This window comes from Platalea leucorodia (assembly GCF_965183815.1).
Source record: "Platalea leucorodia genome assembly, chromosome: Z".
Lineage (NCBI taxonomy): Eukaryota > Metazoa > Chordata > Aves > Pelecaniformes > Threskiornithidae > Platalea > Platalea leucorodia.
In genome coordinates this window covers 17,062,987-17,078,152 of record NC_138858.1, presented here as the reverse complement: position 1 = coordinate 17,078,152, position 15,166 = coordinate 17,062,987, and the positions used below count along the sequence as shown (strand labels likewise).

Here is a 15,166-nt window from a genome sequence, read left to right as displayed (position 1 = left end):
AGCCCCCCTCACCCCGCGGAGGCGGGAAGCCGACCGCCGCCGCCCGGGCCGAGTAGACGCGGGCTTCTCCTCATGGGGTTTCGGGGGTCCGTTGGTGAGGGCACCCCGGGGGGTTTTCAGTGCAGTGGGGTTTAGTGAGGAGAAGCTGAAGCGGGGGAAGGCTGTCGTAGCAGTCCGACAGGAGCCAGCGTCAAATTCCTGTTTTATTAATAACGACCCACACGTCGTGTCAGGTCTTAACATAAGAAATGGTAATGCGGTGCTTTACCTAAAGCCAGGCATGTCACTTAGATGTAAGGCTCCCTAACACTCTTGCCTCCGTTTTTGCAGTAAAGATGACAGTACATTTTTATTTCTTAATGACTGAGGAGATAGCTGATGAGGGGCTTTGGTGCTGGGTGTTGAGACATAGCGTGCTCTTTCCTCAAGGAATAAAAATTGTTGCTGATCTCTGTAATTTTAAGTGTCTGTCTGCCGCATGCCCGTCTTTCCTTCATCCCTCGCTTTAGTTATGCACACCGATTGTATTTTAATCATAAATTGGATTAGCTGTTTATGGTCCGAATATTGTTGTAGTTTATGAGGGTAATACATAAACTGTTCATGCTTTTTTCTTCCCTTTTTTTTTTTTTTGTCTAGGATGACAAATGATTTTTTCTTCCAATGGATGGTACTGTGGTTTGTTTCTAGTTACTAAATGCTTTTAGGATATTTCTTTCAACTCTTTCTTTTAGGTACATCTCGGTTCCAAAGTACTCACCAAGGAGAAGGTCTACATTTGAGTGTCTTGGTATCTCTTTTCAAACACTTTAATTTACGGTTCCTGAAATAAGCAATTTAATTAAATCCTGATTTTATGGGTGTTTTGTTTGTTTGTTTGTTTTTCTTAATTTCCTTGTGGGTTTAATTCAGTTTGTATCTTGGTAAAATCCTACCAGTTTATTCTGTGCTTTTGTCCTCTTTCCTCTTCAGTCTCCTTCTACCCTCCAAGCCCAATAACGCATTGTAATTATCTGACCCAAAAATATTTGCGTTATCAGTTCTTGACAGATTGTTTCAGGCTCGGATCTGCTTTTCCATGAGATGATACATTAAAAGTTTGAGCTTGTGTCTTAAATGATAATTGTACTTTATGGAGTTTTTCATACAAATTAACATCTAATATCAAATAAATGTTTTTTTAGGAGATTCTAGAATTATAAGGGACTACTGCAATCTCTTGACTTCTTGCAGTTGCATAATTCAGCTAATTTTATGCATTAAATTCCTATATGTATTCGTGTACCTGATAACTTCTTGCAAAATTGGGGCAAAAATTTTGGAGAGCAATATTTCTAAATGATAATTTTAGCCTTTGGATTTTTGTTTTGCTCTTACGTCATGAGTTGAAAGGCCTCTTAGTGTCAGTTATTTCCCTAAATGCATATTTACAGCTTTGATCTAAATATCTTCTTGTGTCAGTAATTTACAATGTTAACTGTGTGTTTGTTAAAATGATTTTTATAATTTCCTTAAATGAAATTACATATATCAGAAAAATTGCATTTTGTGGGTCTAGGCGGAGATTATGTATAATGCTTTATCTTATATAAAAATGTCATGAGAAATCACAATTCTAAGCACTGTTGCTCTATCCGCTGTTGTGTGCATGTGTTTTATGTAAACCCAACCTAAATCTTTCCCTCAATATCTTAACCGTACTGACAACCCATAGGTTTCTAAGCATTTTTGTGTAATACATCTATTTCCCACTGTTCTGTTTTAACAAGAATGTAAGCTCCATAACTATGCTTTCTGAGATTTATAGGATAGAAAAACCTATGACACTTTATTGTGATATTTTTTAAACAGTCTGAAAATCATTATTTTTCAGACAAAAAACACAGTTTCTAATTTTATATTAAAAAACGTAACTTTGGAGATTATGTTGGTTCAACAGAGTTTTGCTTTTTCTAGTCTGATTTCACTGTTGATCTGCAGAGTATTTATACTTACACTGTTGTACCTGGGAATGTGACTCAGGTTTTACACAGACAGCAGTCATTTTTGTCTATAAAAGACGGCAGAGACAGACTGTTTGAAAAGAACTGTTGTGCCATGGATATGGCTCTTAACTAAGGGTAATTTGAAGCCACATTTCTGCTTCCTGTTCTTCATTCTGGCTCAAAGACACCCATTCACATGTTGTCCTTGTTTTCCAGTTGGGATTGTTACCTTTATTTCACTCATGATACGTAATTTTCAAGTCATACTCGTTTTGGATTTTTTTTTAATTCTGTAGTGATACTTTTCCTGTGTACTTTATGCACATGTTAGTAATATCAGAACAAAGCAGCGTAAGCCTACCACAGAACTGACACAAACCTCTGTTGCTATTTGAATTTATAGGTCTCTGTTTATCTATTCCAAGGTCACTGATTGGTGGGATTAAATTAAAAAGAGATCCCTGAATGTGACTCATAAATGTTTCATTAGGTGGGAATCTTTCAGGCACACGGTTCTTTCAGGCACACATCTGTTAAAATAGATCTCTCTATATTTCGAAATGCAATTACTTAAAACAGAAGGCTGGAAGTGCCCTTTTCCGACCTTATGACATTGGGTTTTATTATCTTTTAATTATTATCTAGTTCCATCTGTATTTGTGCCCTTCTCTTGTTTTATGATCTTTTTTCCCTGCTTTCCTCAACAGAGCTTCTAAGCCCTATCTGAAGTTGCTTTTAGCTCAATTATATTTGTTAAGGAATTAATTATAAAGATGTTGCTTCTTTCTGTATTTTTTACTATTGTTCAGTTTCCATGTATGTTTTGTAGAGAGTTTGTAGAGTTTTGTGTAGTATCAGTGCTTACTGCTGCCTGGTTCGATTTATTTAGGGTGGAACAAATGGTATGTGGTCTTTCCTCTATTGGACTGGGCAGACTGGATTCAGAAGGCACAGAGGCTCAACACTGAGGCATAGGCCAAGTTTGCTACTGGAATAAGGCAACTGCAATGGAAAAAATATGTTCTCCTAGTCCCAGGGTAAGTTTAATTCTGAATACTGGTGTGTTTTTTAATGGCATGTTGCTACATCAGCTTTTCCCAGGCTGGATTCTTATACAGATTTTATGGTAATTTTAAATAAAATCCAATCTGACATGATGGTTATATAGAAGCAACATTTGTGAAGAGATCACCATTTGTTACTTAAAATGGAATTTATTCAGAAATTTGCTGTATATTGTAAAGTCAGCCACCAGAAAATGGCAGTTCCAGTGTTTCAGGAAATACTTTGTGCCTACATGTTCATTCAGAAGAGGCACAGTCATGGTTAACAAGACGCTAAACTTGACCCACTTTTTTTCATCTGTGTGCAAAGTCCATGTATTATTCATGCTTTCTTCTCTTTTTTTTTACCCTTTCCAAATAAATGCTTCAGTGGGCTTTTTTTCTGTAAAGATCAATGCCAGTAGTCATGTCTTGTGGATAATTCTACAATAAACAGGCATGTAAATAAGCCAGAAGAAACATTTTAAATATTTTCTGGGGCTTATAATCAATACTGTGTTTAAAATAATAAACTATTATGTGTCAACATTGTTAGAAGTATTCATTTTTAAAGGAAGTCTAATACACTCATAAAAAGCCCATTTAGAATAAAAATTTACCTGATAGCACTGTAAGAAGGAGGATTATCAAGATTTAATGTATTGCACAGAAATAGCAACCTCTTGGGAAGAATCTGGTTTTAGATAGGATGTAGGCTTTGGAACTACAGTCTATCTCCGTGGCTCCCCAAAAGGAGAATAATAGTTGGGACAGTTAGAATTGATACTGTCTTTCAAAGGCTTCCTTTCAATGCGTTTAACGTAATGAAGCTAGGGAATACATCATTTATATGAGGATTTTTATTTCAGAAGTGTTCTTTTTAATGTTATCACAGAAATGAGTACTCTGTCTTTATAATCTGGGAATCCTAGAATTGGTTCTTGGGAGTGGGGTGGGGATGTCTTTAAGATCTTGAATTATTTTTGGAATCTCTTTTGAGGTGTCAGTTTACTTAAGGACAATAATTATTCCCAAGAAATCACCTTGTATAAGAGGGTTTCATAATAATTAAAGAACATAAATAGTTTCTAAGGACTTTCAAGTGATTATTAATGCTAATAACAATGCCTTTATTTTCAAATTACAATGGTCAACTTCTGAAAAGTAAAATGACTGGTATTAGTTAATTTTCTTTTGTTCTGCGAAAAGAGCTGTTAGGAAGGTAAAGTGGGAGGCAACAGACAAGTCCTATAAGTGACAGTAGTGTTTGCTGCTGAAGCACATACTGTGGAAAAGCATATGTAGTTTTGCTCTGTACAGAGTTAGTTTTGGTCACTTCTGCTTGACTGAATGGTGGTTGTCTTTGTGTTTATGATAAATAGTAAAGATATTTTAGTGGTTCTGGTTTTCTTAATGCTTATTCTCCATGCCATTCTCCAAGCTAAACAACGAGTTGCTCAAACATGGGTACCAGGGTGATAATACATATGTTTACAAAGTATGTAAATGAAAATAGTGTTTTGGATTATAGATTAGAAACTCAATTTCAACAGTTGTTGCATAGAAAGATTTGGGATTTTTGAGCATCAGTCCTAAGAATCCTCCAAATTCAATCTTTTTTTGTTGTTAGAGTGTAAAGGATTTAATTTTATGAACAACATGTATTTAAGACAAGGAGGAATCTCAAAACATATTCAATGTATTATCATAGACATGTTTCAAATTATTTTGTAAAATTTAAGATTTCAGAAAGTGGAGTTACGAAGGTGCTTGTTCTAATTAAAACAGGACAAGTGTTCTAATTCAGAGCTGTCATGTTCAAGTCAACAAATTAACTGAAATCAAAGATTCCCCAGGAATATTAAATGCAAACATTGAAAGTGGGGTTTTTATGCTCAGTTGTAGCTGTGATAACAAATGGCTTGTGCTAATGGATTTTTTTCTTTAATAGTTTTCTTTCTGTTCTCTGACATTTACAGAACAACTGACAATACAAAGGACAATGCACAGTGTATATCCTGGTGACAGTTTGTGTGCTGTGACATGGTTTTTGCCATGGCCTCAGAGACTGAAAAGGCCCATGCTCTTCTCCAAACTTTCAGCACAGCTTCAGTTATTTCTAGTCTAGGTTTGGGAATATTCTGCTTTGTAGCAGACAGACTTCTGCAGTTTTCCTTCATTCAGCAAAATGACTGGCTCCGAGCCTTCTCTGATAATGCAGTGCATGGTATACTGGGAATGTGGTCCTGGGCAATAGTGATTGGACTCAGGAAGAAAAGTGACTTCACTGAGGTCACTCTGGCTGGCTTCCTCGCGTCTGTCATTGATGTGGACCACTTCTTTCTTGCTGGCTCCCTGTCGTTAAAGGTAAGTCAAGAGATCAGTGATTGTTTATTTTCCTCCTTCACCACTGTTTACTTTATTGTTCTTCTACCATACCCGAAACAAAAAAAGTTCCAATGATACTTTAATTAGATACATTTTAAATAGATATATGGGAATTATATTTGTATGCAGTTGTTACGAATTTAAAAGCCATAAAAACATTTTACAGCTGCTGTTAAGTTCTGCTCTTTACAAGGCTCTGAAAAAAGAGTTCTGAAAGCCCATGTACATGGTATCCCATGTATATCACATAGTTGCTTTGTTATCCAACTTAAACAGTTAAATGCTGCCATGCACGCTTTGTGTATAAAGTGGATTATTCCATTTCTATTTACAATAAGGGGTAGAAATATCTGGAAAGTAGATAATCCGTCTGCTGTTTGATTTCATTCAGTCTCATTGGAAAGTAGTACCTTTAGTTCTAGCCAGCCCTAAATATTTCTCCCACAAACAAGCTATATATGAGTTGTCACCTTTAAAAAGTTAGTCTGAGTTTGCCCTTTAATATAGTTGGTTGTAAAAAAAAAAATAGAGCAAGTGTCAAACTTGTTAGTAAAAAGGTGAATTGGCATCTGTTAAGGAATATATGTGATCATCATCCATTTGCAGAACTGCTTGTTAGGACAGAGTTTCTTAATAGGATTGGTACTACCAGGTCATGGCATTCTCTTTCAGTGGTTCTCCAGTGGTTTAGGTGTGTCCCGTTCCTGCTTCCCCATTCACACAGGCGCAGACATCCCTGTCTTCTTGCCTGCTCCGGACATTCCACCCAGCCTTCCCTGACCACAACAGTCTCTTCTGTACACTCTCCAAAATGTTTGCACCTTCTGTATGCTCCAGCTGTGCCATCCCCAGCCAGAGTTCTCTTAACGCTGCCCTCCAGATGACATACCTCAGGTAGGCACTCCTCGCCCCCAGCTAGCTCCTGGTCCCCATAGCTAGAGCCTTGCCACTCTGCTCATTATCAGGAATTTGCTCTGCTCAGCAACACAAGTCTTCACAGTTTGATTATGCTGGTGTTGCTAGCATATGTATGCATACATACTACTTACTCTCCCCTCCCCAAAAATGTACACGCCCACCTACAGATGGACCTGCACAGGAGAACGGGAAGATACCAACCTTTATCCATTCAACCAGTGTAACTGGTTAAGTGTAACTTACCTTGTTTGACTGTCTTGCCTTCTTTCTTCTCCTCCAGTTTGCTCATAATAGTGTTACACGCTTGTCGTGGTTTAACCCGAGCCGGCAACTAAGCACCACGCAGCCACTGGCTCACTCCCCCACCGGTGGGACAGGGAAGAGTATCGGAAGAGCAAAAGGGGAAAGCTCGTGGGTTGAGATAAGAACAGTTTAATAAATAAAGTAGAATAAAAATAGAACAGTAGTAATAATAATAATAACAATTATAATAATAACAAGTAATAATAGTACAATAGTAATACAAAGCAAGTGGTACACTCTACAATTGCTCACCACCCGCCGACAGATGCCCAGCCCGTCCCCCAAGCAGCGATCGTTGCCCCTCCACCGGCTAACTCCCCCAGCTTATATACTGAGCATGACGTCACATGGTATGGAATAGCCCCTTGGCCAGTCTGGGTCAGCTGTCCTGGCTGTGCCCCCTCCCAGCTTCTTGTGCACCCGGCAGAGCAGGGGAAGCTGAAAAGTCCTTTACCATGGTGAGCGCCACTTAGCAACTACTTAGCAAGAACAAAACGTCAGTGTATCCTCGACATTGTTCTCATCCCGAACCCAAAACACAGCCCCATACCGGCTACCAAGAAGAAAATTAACTCTATCCCAGCTGAAGCCAGGACAACACTTCATGTGGATGACGGAGGAAGTAGCTCAGAGGAAGGAAGGAGACGGAGGGAAAATTGCTGTTCTTTGTAATCCTTTAATTAAAGAACAATGCAAAATGGTTTACCATATTTTTTTAATATGTAAAGACAGCTAAATGCAAGAAGCATTATTGCTTATGGTTGAGATGTAAAAATCAGACTTCCGATGGGAAAATAGTTTTTGTTTATGTACAATATCACTGTTGTAGAGAAAAGACGTTTTCCTGTTTGTGGATTTGGTCAGTTTTCCCCTTATATTTGTCTTTAACAAAGAGGATATTTTCACAGAATCACAGAGTGTTTGTGGTTGGAAGGGTCTGCTAGAGGTCATCCCCTTGCCCTGTCAGTGGGCACCACTGGAAAGAGACTGGCTCTGTTATCTTTGCACCCTCCCTTCAGATATTTGTACACCTTGATGATGTCCCCTCTGAGCCTTATCTTCTCCAGGCTGCACAGTCCCATCCTTTCCTCGTATGCAAGATGCTCCAGTCCCTTCGTGATCTTAGTGGCCTTTCTCTCGTCTTGATCTCCAGTAGCTCTATGTCTCTCTCGTACTGGGGAGCCCAGAATGGGACTCAGACCTCCAGAGGTGGCCTTGCCAGTGCTGAGGAGAAAGGGAAGGATCGTCTCCCTCAACCTGCTGGCAGCACTCCTGCTAATGCAGCCCAGGATGCCACTGTCCTTCTTCGCCACAAGGTCACGTTACTGGTTCATAGTCAACTTCTTGTCCCCCAGGTCGTTTCCTCAAAATGGCTCTCCAGCCAGTCAGCCTCCAGCATGTACTGTTGCCTGGGGTTGTTACTCCCTAGGCAGTTCCTAGTTCTCCCCTTTTCTGTACTTTCTACATATGGAAATAATGTAAAATTACAAAACTATATAAAGAAAAGTTAAGTTAGTTTGGTTGATTAATGGGTCCTATAATATGAACATTTTAGTATAGCATTTAAATCTATAATTATTCTAACATGTATTTTCTTATTTTAAAATCAGTAAATGCAAGTAATGGATGACTAGTTATTAGAAACCATTGTTAAAATTTTATTGCTACTTTTTCTTGTATTTGAGATCATCACCAGTATTTTTCTTAATTATGACCACTAGATGACACTCTTCACCAGTGTCTGTTTAGACAGTTGAGTATTGTATCATAGAATTGGGAGGTGACCTATCCCTTTACTGCCTTCAGTGAGGCAAGGTTAAATATGCTTGCACTTTTCATGATGGAGAATGTTTGTGTAGCCTATCCCTAGTATCCCACATTATTGCAGTTTCATGACTTAATTTGATCCGGTGTTGTTTCAGTTCCCAAGCAGCTAGAAATTCTTTTTCTATATCCAGCCTAAAGTATTGTTGCTGGCAGTTAGATGTTGTTTTCTTATTCTTTAAGGTCTTTCTGCAAAGACAGCTGATTGCTGTGCTCTCCCCAAAAATGTTTTTCAAATCAGAAGTACAAGATGGCGCAGGTAGAATAGCAGCCCTTTAGCAGCCAAATTTACTTAGCTGAGGTAAGGAGAAGGCAAGATGCCCAAAGGCTTTTTCATGGTCATTTGCCTACAAAGTCTTCCCCCTTCTTTATGTTAACTGGGTGTTAACTGGGCCAATAAGGGATGTTTACCTGTAAACCACATCCTGTGTGGGTCTCTTGACCCTTACAGCAGTAACAGCATTACTCTTACAACTTGCAAAAGCATTATCATTTACAAAAAGTCTCTTCTTGACTAAATAACTTAAAAAAAAATCTGAAGGACCTGGATTTATGTTTTCTAAATCTCTTACTATTTTTCTCGTCTCCTCTGGATTACCATTTGCCTAAATTCATAGAATCATAGAATATCCTGAGTTGGAAGGGACCCACAAGGATCATCGAGTCCAACTCCTGTGCCTGCATAGGACAACCCCAAAATTCACACCACATGTCTGAGGGCGTTGTCCAAATGCTTCTTGAATATTGTCAGGCTTGGTGCCGTGACTGCCTCCTGGGGGAGCCTGTTCCAGTGCTCCACCACCCTCTGGGTGAAGAACCTTTTCCTAATGTCCAACCTAAACCTCCCCTGGCATATCTTCCTGCTGTTCCCTTGGGTCCTGTCGCTGGTCACCAGGGAGAAGAGATCAGCCCCTGCCCCTCCTCTTCCCCTTGTGAGGAAGCTGTAGACTGCGATGAGGTCTCCCCTCAGTCTCCTCTTCTCCAGGCTGAACTGACCAAGTGACTTCAGCCGCTCCTCATACGGCTTCCCCTCTGAACCCTTCACCATCTTTGTGGCTCTCCTCTGGACACTCCCTAGTAGCTTCGTATCCTTTTTGTACTGTGGCGCCCAAACTGCACCCAGTGCTCAAGGTGAGGCCGCACCAGTGCAGAGCAGAGCGGGACAATCCCCTCCCTCGACCGGCTAGCGATACAGTGCTTGATGCACCCCAGGACACGGTTGGCCCTCCTGGCTGCCAGGACACACTGTTGGCTCATGTTCAACTTGCCGTTGACCAGAACCCCCAGATCCCTCTCCATGGGGCTGCTCTCCAGCCTCTCGTTCCCCAGTCTGTATGGACATCCAGGTGTGCCCTGTGCCAGGTGCAAAATCTGGCACTTGCCCTTGTTAAACTTCATACGGTTGGTGATTGCCCAGCTCTCTAATTTGTCCACATGTCTCTGCAGGGCCTCTCTGCTCTTGAGAGTGTCAACAGCTCCTCCCAGTTTTGTGTCATCGGCAAACTTAGATAGTAATCCTTCAAGTCCTGCATCCAAGTCATTTATGAAGACATTAAAGAGCACTGGCCCTAAGATGGATCCCTGCGGAACCCCGCTAGTGACTGGTTGCCAGCCTGATGTAACCCCATTTACTATAACCCTTTGAGCCTGACCCGTCAGCCAATTGCTCACCCATTGCATTATGTGTTTATCTAGCTGTATGCTGGACATTTTGTCCAGGAGGATACTGTGAGAAACAGTATCAAAAGCTTTACTGAAATCCAAAGAGATTCCGTTGACTGGCTTCCCTTGGTCAACTGGGTGGGTAACCTTGTCATAGAAAGAAATTAAGTTTGTCAAGCAGGACTTGCCCCTCGTGAACCCGTGCTGGCTGGGGCCAATAACTGTGTTGTCTTTCAGGTGTTTTTCAATAACTCCCAGAATAATCTTCTCCATCATTTTGCCAGGCACAGAGGTGAGACTGACAAGTCTGTAGTTACTGGGGTCATCCCTGTTGCCCTTCTTGAAGTTTGGGACAGTGTTTGCCAGCTTCCAGTCAACTGGGACCTCTCCAGATTCCCAAGAGCATTGAAAAATCATTGAGAAAGCTCTCACTATGACATCAGCCAGCTCTTTAAGTACCCTCAGATGAATCCCATCGGGTCCCATTGACTTACAGGGATCCAGCTGGAGCAGCAAATCCCGCCCAGTTTCAGGGTTGGTTGGGAGTTTATCATTCTCACAATCATGGTTCTCTAGCCCAGGACTCTGAGGGTCCCAGAGCCCATCAATGGTGTTGAAGACCGAGGCAAAGAAAGCATTAACTGTCTCTGCTTTGTCTATGTCCCTGTTTGTGAGGTGACCATGCTCATCAAATCATCTTCAAAGGGTCCTGTCCTGAACTGCATATGGTATTTTAGGTGAGACTTCATTTGAGCCAAACAGCATAGATTAATTCCTTTTAATGTGACATGCATGCAACACTCCTGTCTTTTTAAAAAGAAAAAAAAAAAAATATCTGTTACAGGTTTTCTGTCTTCTTGTGATGCCATCAGCATCTTTTTAGTTTGTGATATAATGTAATCCCCATAAACTTTTCTGCTGTGTTGTTGCCTGGCTAGCTAGACCTGATTCTAATATGTGATTTTTCTTTTCTCAACTTCATATGATGTGCCTTTCACTTTCATGTCATCATTTCAGGCTGTTGCCTATGTAATTTATTACTTCATGGGATACTTTTTTACTACTTACTTGTAAGTTCCAGTCCCATTCTTCCTCTTTATATTGCAGGATTGAGAGTAACTGATTTAAGAGATTACAATGTTTACTGCTTATGCAACACAATACTAAGTAAGTAATAATTAAGAGAACTAATTAACTAACCACACCACTATTACTAATTTGTAACAATAGTATTTTTCACATTACACAATTATCTATAAAGCTCTTCATCATCACTCTTAAATCTGATGACTGGTTACTTTTTTGAAGTAACCCTTCTGTGCAGCACAAGGTTTTGCCTTCTACCTCCAGTTGCTAGCTTCACAGTACTCCAGTCATCTACTCCTGTCCCTGCTGACACAGCTCACTGCTTGGGTTATTTGGCTATTGGGCTGTTTTTCACAGTGTCGTCATTATTCTTCTGGAGCATTCAGGGTAAATAGTCACCTGTGGTATTTATATGTTTACTCTGACAAATACTTGTGTACCAAGTAGCGTGTGTCTGTCCTTTTGCCCACATTATTTTTGCATCAAGTATAAAGTCTACAAAGACTTTGCTACTTAAAATTTGTAGTTCTTTGTATTCCATGTAGTTTTTACTGTGTATTATATGCACACAAGTGTAGAAGAATCTAAGAATCGGTGTTTGAAGAATCTGTCTCATTGACTAGCTCCGAAGGTGAAAGTTACTGCAGCCTGCCATCATACTCAGTATTACTGATAACCAAGAGCAGCATGATGGGCTAAATGTGATACAGGTATGACTTCAGTGAGAAGTGTCCCCAGGATTGTAGCCTAAACACTCATGTTGCAGAACAGACATGCAGAAATTGCTACCTTGCTACTCAAGACTCACCAGCTTCTAAAAGTGTAGAGAATGCAGTTGGTGGCAAACAAGATTGTACCAGCAAATGTACATAACAGAGCTGGTTAATGTGCCACTGCTGACCAACCTGGGCTGCACAGGAGCATGTCTGGAATTGGAGAATAGGCTTTGCACACACACAATTAATTTAACATTGAATGTATAAATCGGCCTCGAAACTAAGGACTTCAGGCTTGCAAAGCATCACGGAATATGAGCGAGGGAGCCCATGTTGTTACATAAATTCCGTGGTGTCTCTTTGAGCATTAAAGCAAAGAGTTTGCTTGGGTTCTCCTGCATGCGATTGTTGTCTCCTGTCTCCAGCTGCTTATCGTAATATGTGAGAGGAGTTGGAGGAGCAGGAACTTCAAGAAGATCTTGCACCTGATTGAACACATAGGCAAATGAAAAAGGTAATTTGTGTTGTGAATAAATTCTGTTTGCAACTGCAGCCTGATCTCTCTCATGGTAGATGTCCCCCTAAATCTACCCAAACCATGATCATCTTTTTCCAGGAGGTTTAAGGCAGAAAAGGCTTTTTTTTTTTTTTTTTTTTTCCCCAAGATCTGGTGATTTCTAAAGGCAAACAAATTTGCCTGTTAGGAGAAAGAGTATAACAGCTTATATTGCCAGATAGAACTACATGTCTGTCTCTTGGGCTTGGCAGCTCAAGGAAGTAAATGTTCCTCTAGTTAGAGAATGTAGAAGAGAAAACAGACTATTCTTCTCTCAGAACTTGGGCAACAGCATTTCAGAAGCCTAATGACTGTACTGCAATTACAAAATAGGGTTTCCTCTTGCTAAAATTGAGCGCTCAGGTTTGCTGTATGAACAACCCTGTCATCTAAAATTCTGTATGAAAAAATTTAAGCATCACCTCCCCAAAACTGAGTAAAGATTGGCGCTAATACTGATAAATTGCATACGTAATTAACATTCAAATTCTCCTTATTCACTGTGTTGCTGTTGGCATCTAACCTCCATAGGGCAGAGGGGAAAGACTCATTTAGACTTTTCCACTGATTTTTTTCAAAGTGCAGAAATAGTGACCAGTCAATAGGATATCTGCCAAAATGTATCACCTTCCAGGGTGGTTTTTCAAAATTAGGCTAGTATGGACTTCTTGGGCTCTTGCTGACAGTAACAAAAATCTGACTATCTTTGTAGCGTAGGTGATAAACAATTTCACCATCACAGGATTCTTCTACTTTAATCCGCGAACAATCTGCTTGTATGAAACAGAAAAGAAGTTAAAGAAAATACACGCTTTGCAGGAGTTGGGTCCATACCATTACAGTTAAAGCTGCTGAGACAGTTTGTGAGGTTTTTAATCCCATGACCTGATCGAGAGAGTAATGGACTAGTATGTGGTGGAAGCTAATAGACCAAAGCTTTCTGCAAGCCTTTTAAGGTTGGCTTTGGTTTAAAGCACAGGCTATTATATTCCAAGGTAGTCCATAAGTTTCCATCTCTGTATTTCTTGGCTAAGGCTGCATCAAAGTTTCCTTACAGAGAAGACAGCGTTCCAAGCAGTCATCTAAATTATCCATGAAAACTCGATGAAGCTATTCCACAGTCCCACTCTCAGGTACCATAGCTGTTGAATCCTGCAACAATTAACACAACTGAAGCATTAATGGGTTACTGGCTGGTGTCTTGTAGCAATGCTTTGTTTGCTTTCTGCAGTAGATGCAGTGAGGGATATGTTCAACCTAACAATCAGATGCACTGTCATGTGCAAAGAATACATCTCTGGTGCCTGTTACACCTGTAAACATCCATGAAACATTTCTTTTCTTGTCACGATTGTAGCCATTGCCACTTATATTTTTCTTTTCTGCAGGCTGCTCTGACTCTTCCACAGAGACCACTTCTTCATTGTTCTACTGTGATTCCTGTTGTGGCTCTGACATTAAAGTTTATTATGCACCTTTTCAGGCTTAAGGATTCATGGTGCTTTCTTCCTTGGATGTTGTTCATATCCTGGACTTCTCATCACGTCCGTGACGGAATTCGTCATGGCCTCTGGATCTGCCCGTTTGGAAAAACACCTCCTTTGCCATATTGGCTGTATGTGGCAATTACAGCATCTTTACCTCATCTATGTTCATTTATTATGTATTTAACAGGCACTAGAGAATTAATGTCTATAAAACATGGAATCCGCATTGATGTATAAGAATGATTGCTCTTAAAGGTTGTTTGTATTAGCACTTGAAATAAGCTCTTTATCACTGAAGTGGTTTCCTTATGTTTCCTACGAGTTCCAAGTTAGGCGTTTTAAGGCTGTGGAGCCAGTTACAGCTCCTGTGTCAATTCCTTTAATGAATGATAATAATTTTATATCTATACATTCCCCTTGTAATCTCCGTTGATCTTCCATTATAGTTCATGCATAGCTAGCTGATTTATAAAGTACTTGGTCTCTCTCTGTAGTAATTACATTACATTTTACTGTCATGGTGCCATTCATCTGATCACCATTCACATTGGATTTGTATTCTGCCTTTAGATAATACATTTCATCTAGATAGCATTTGTATAGCGCCTTAAAAATGTAAAGTACTATATAAATGCTAAGTATTAGTGAGAATTTAGTAGTGTATGGCACTTCTAAAAAACATCAGTTAGCCTTTTGAATTTATTTATTTCTTTTCCTGCTGGAAAAAACATCCTGCTTGTATACAACTGTTTTAAAAGAAATGCTGTTTGTATTTCACAGTGTGCAACTGTGTATCTTCACCTCTTTGAACACTGCTATCATAGTGTTTCTGCTAAATTCTATTCCTCTGTAGTTGCTTGGTACTCAATTTGCAGATAATGACTAGCTATTATTTGTGGTTAGAAAGGAGAAAACAGTTTGGTTACAGTATTATGTGTATTGGCCAAATTGTTTAATTTTAAAAATATACTAATTATTAATATTATTAAATTTTGAACTAAGGAATTTTAGTAAATATTTAAGGATTGTGTAAAGGCAAACTTATTTATTACAGTAAAACATAAGCTTTACGGAAGATTCAGGAAGATATAAGAAAACAAAATTTCTCAAAGTGTGAGTTTGCTTAAAGACCTTACTACTGTACGCATAAACAGCATTTTCCCTTAAGTGCAATATCATCCTTATTATTGTAGAATAA

At 39.6% G+C, this 15,166-nt stretch overlaps 1 protein-coding gene across 1 annotated transcript; it reads left to right on the top strand.

Moving 5' to 3' along the window:
• Positions 1-2,936: 2,936 nt before the first annotated feature.
• TMEM267 (transmembrane protein 267) lies at positions 2,937-14,504 on the top strand. The gene is made up of 3 exons (XM_082336485.1): positions 2,937-3,022; positions 5,008-5,395; positions 13,870-14,504. Exons 2-3 carry the CDS (start codon positions 5,072-5,074, stop codon positions 14,203-14,205), a joined length of 660 nt encoding a protein of 219 aa, XP_082192611.1. The 5' UTR covers positions 2,937-3,022; positions 5,008-5,071; the 3' UTR covers positions 14,206-14,504.
• The last annotated feature ends 662 nt before the right edge of the window (positions 14,505-15,166 follow it).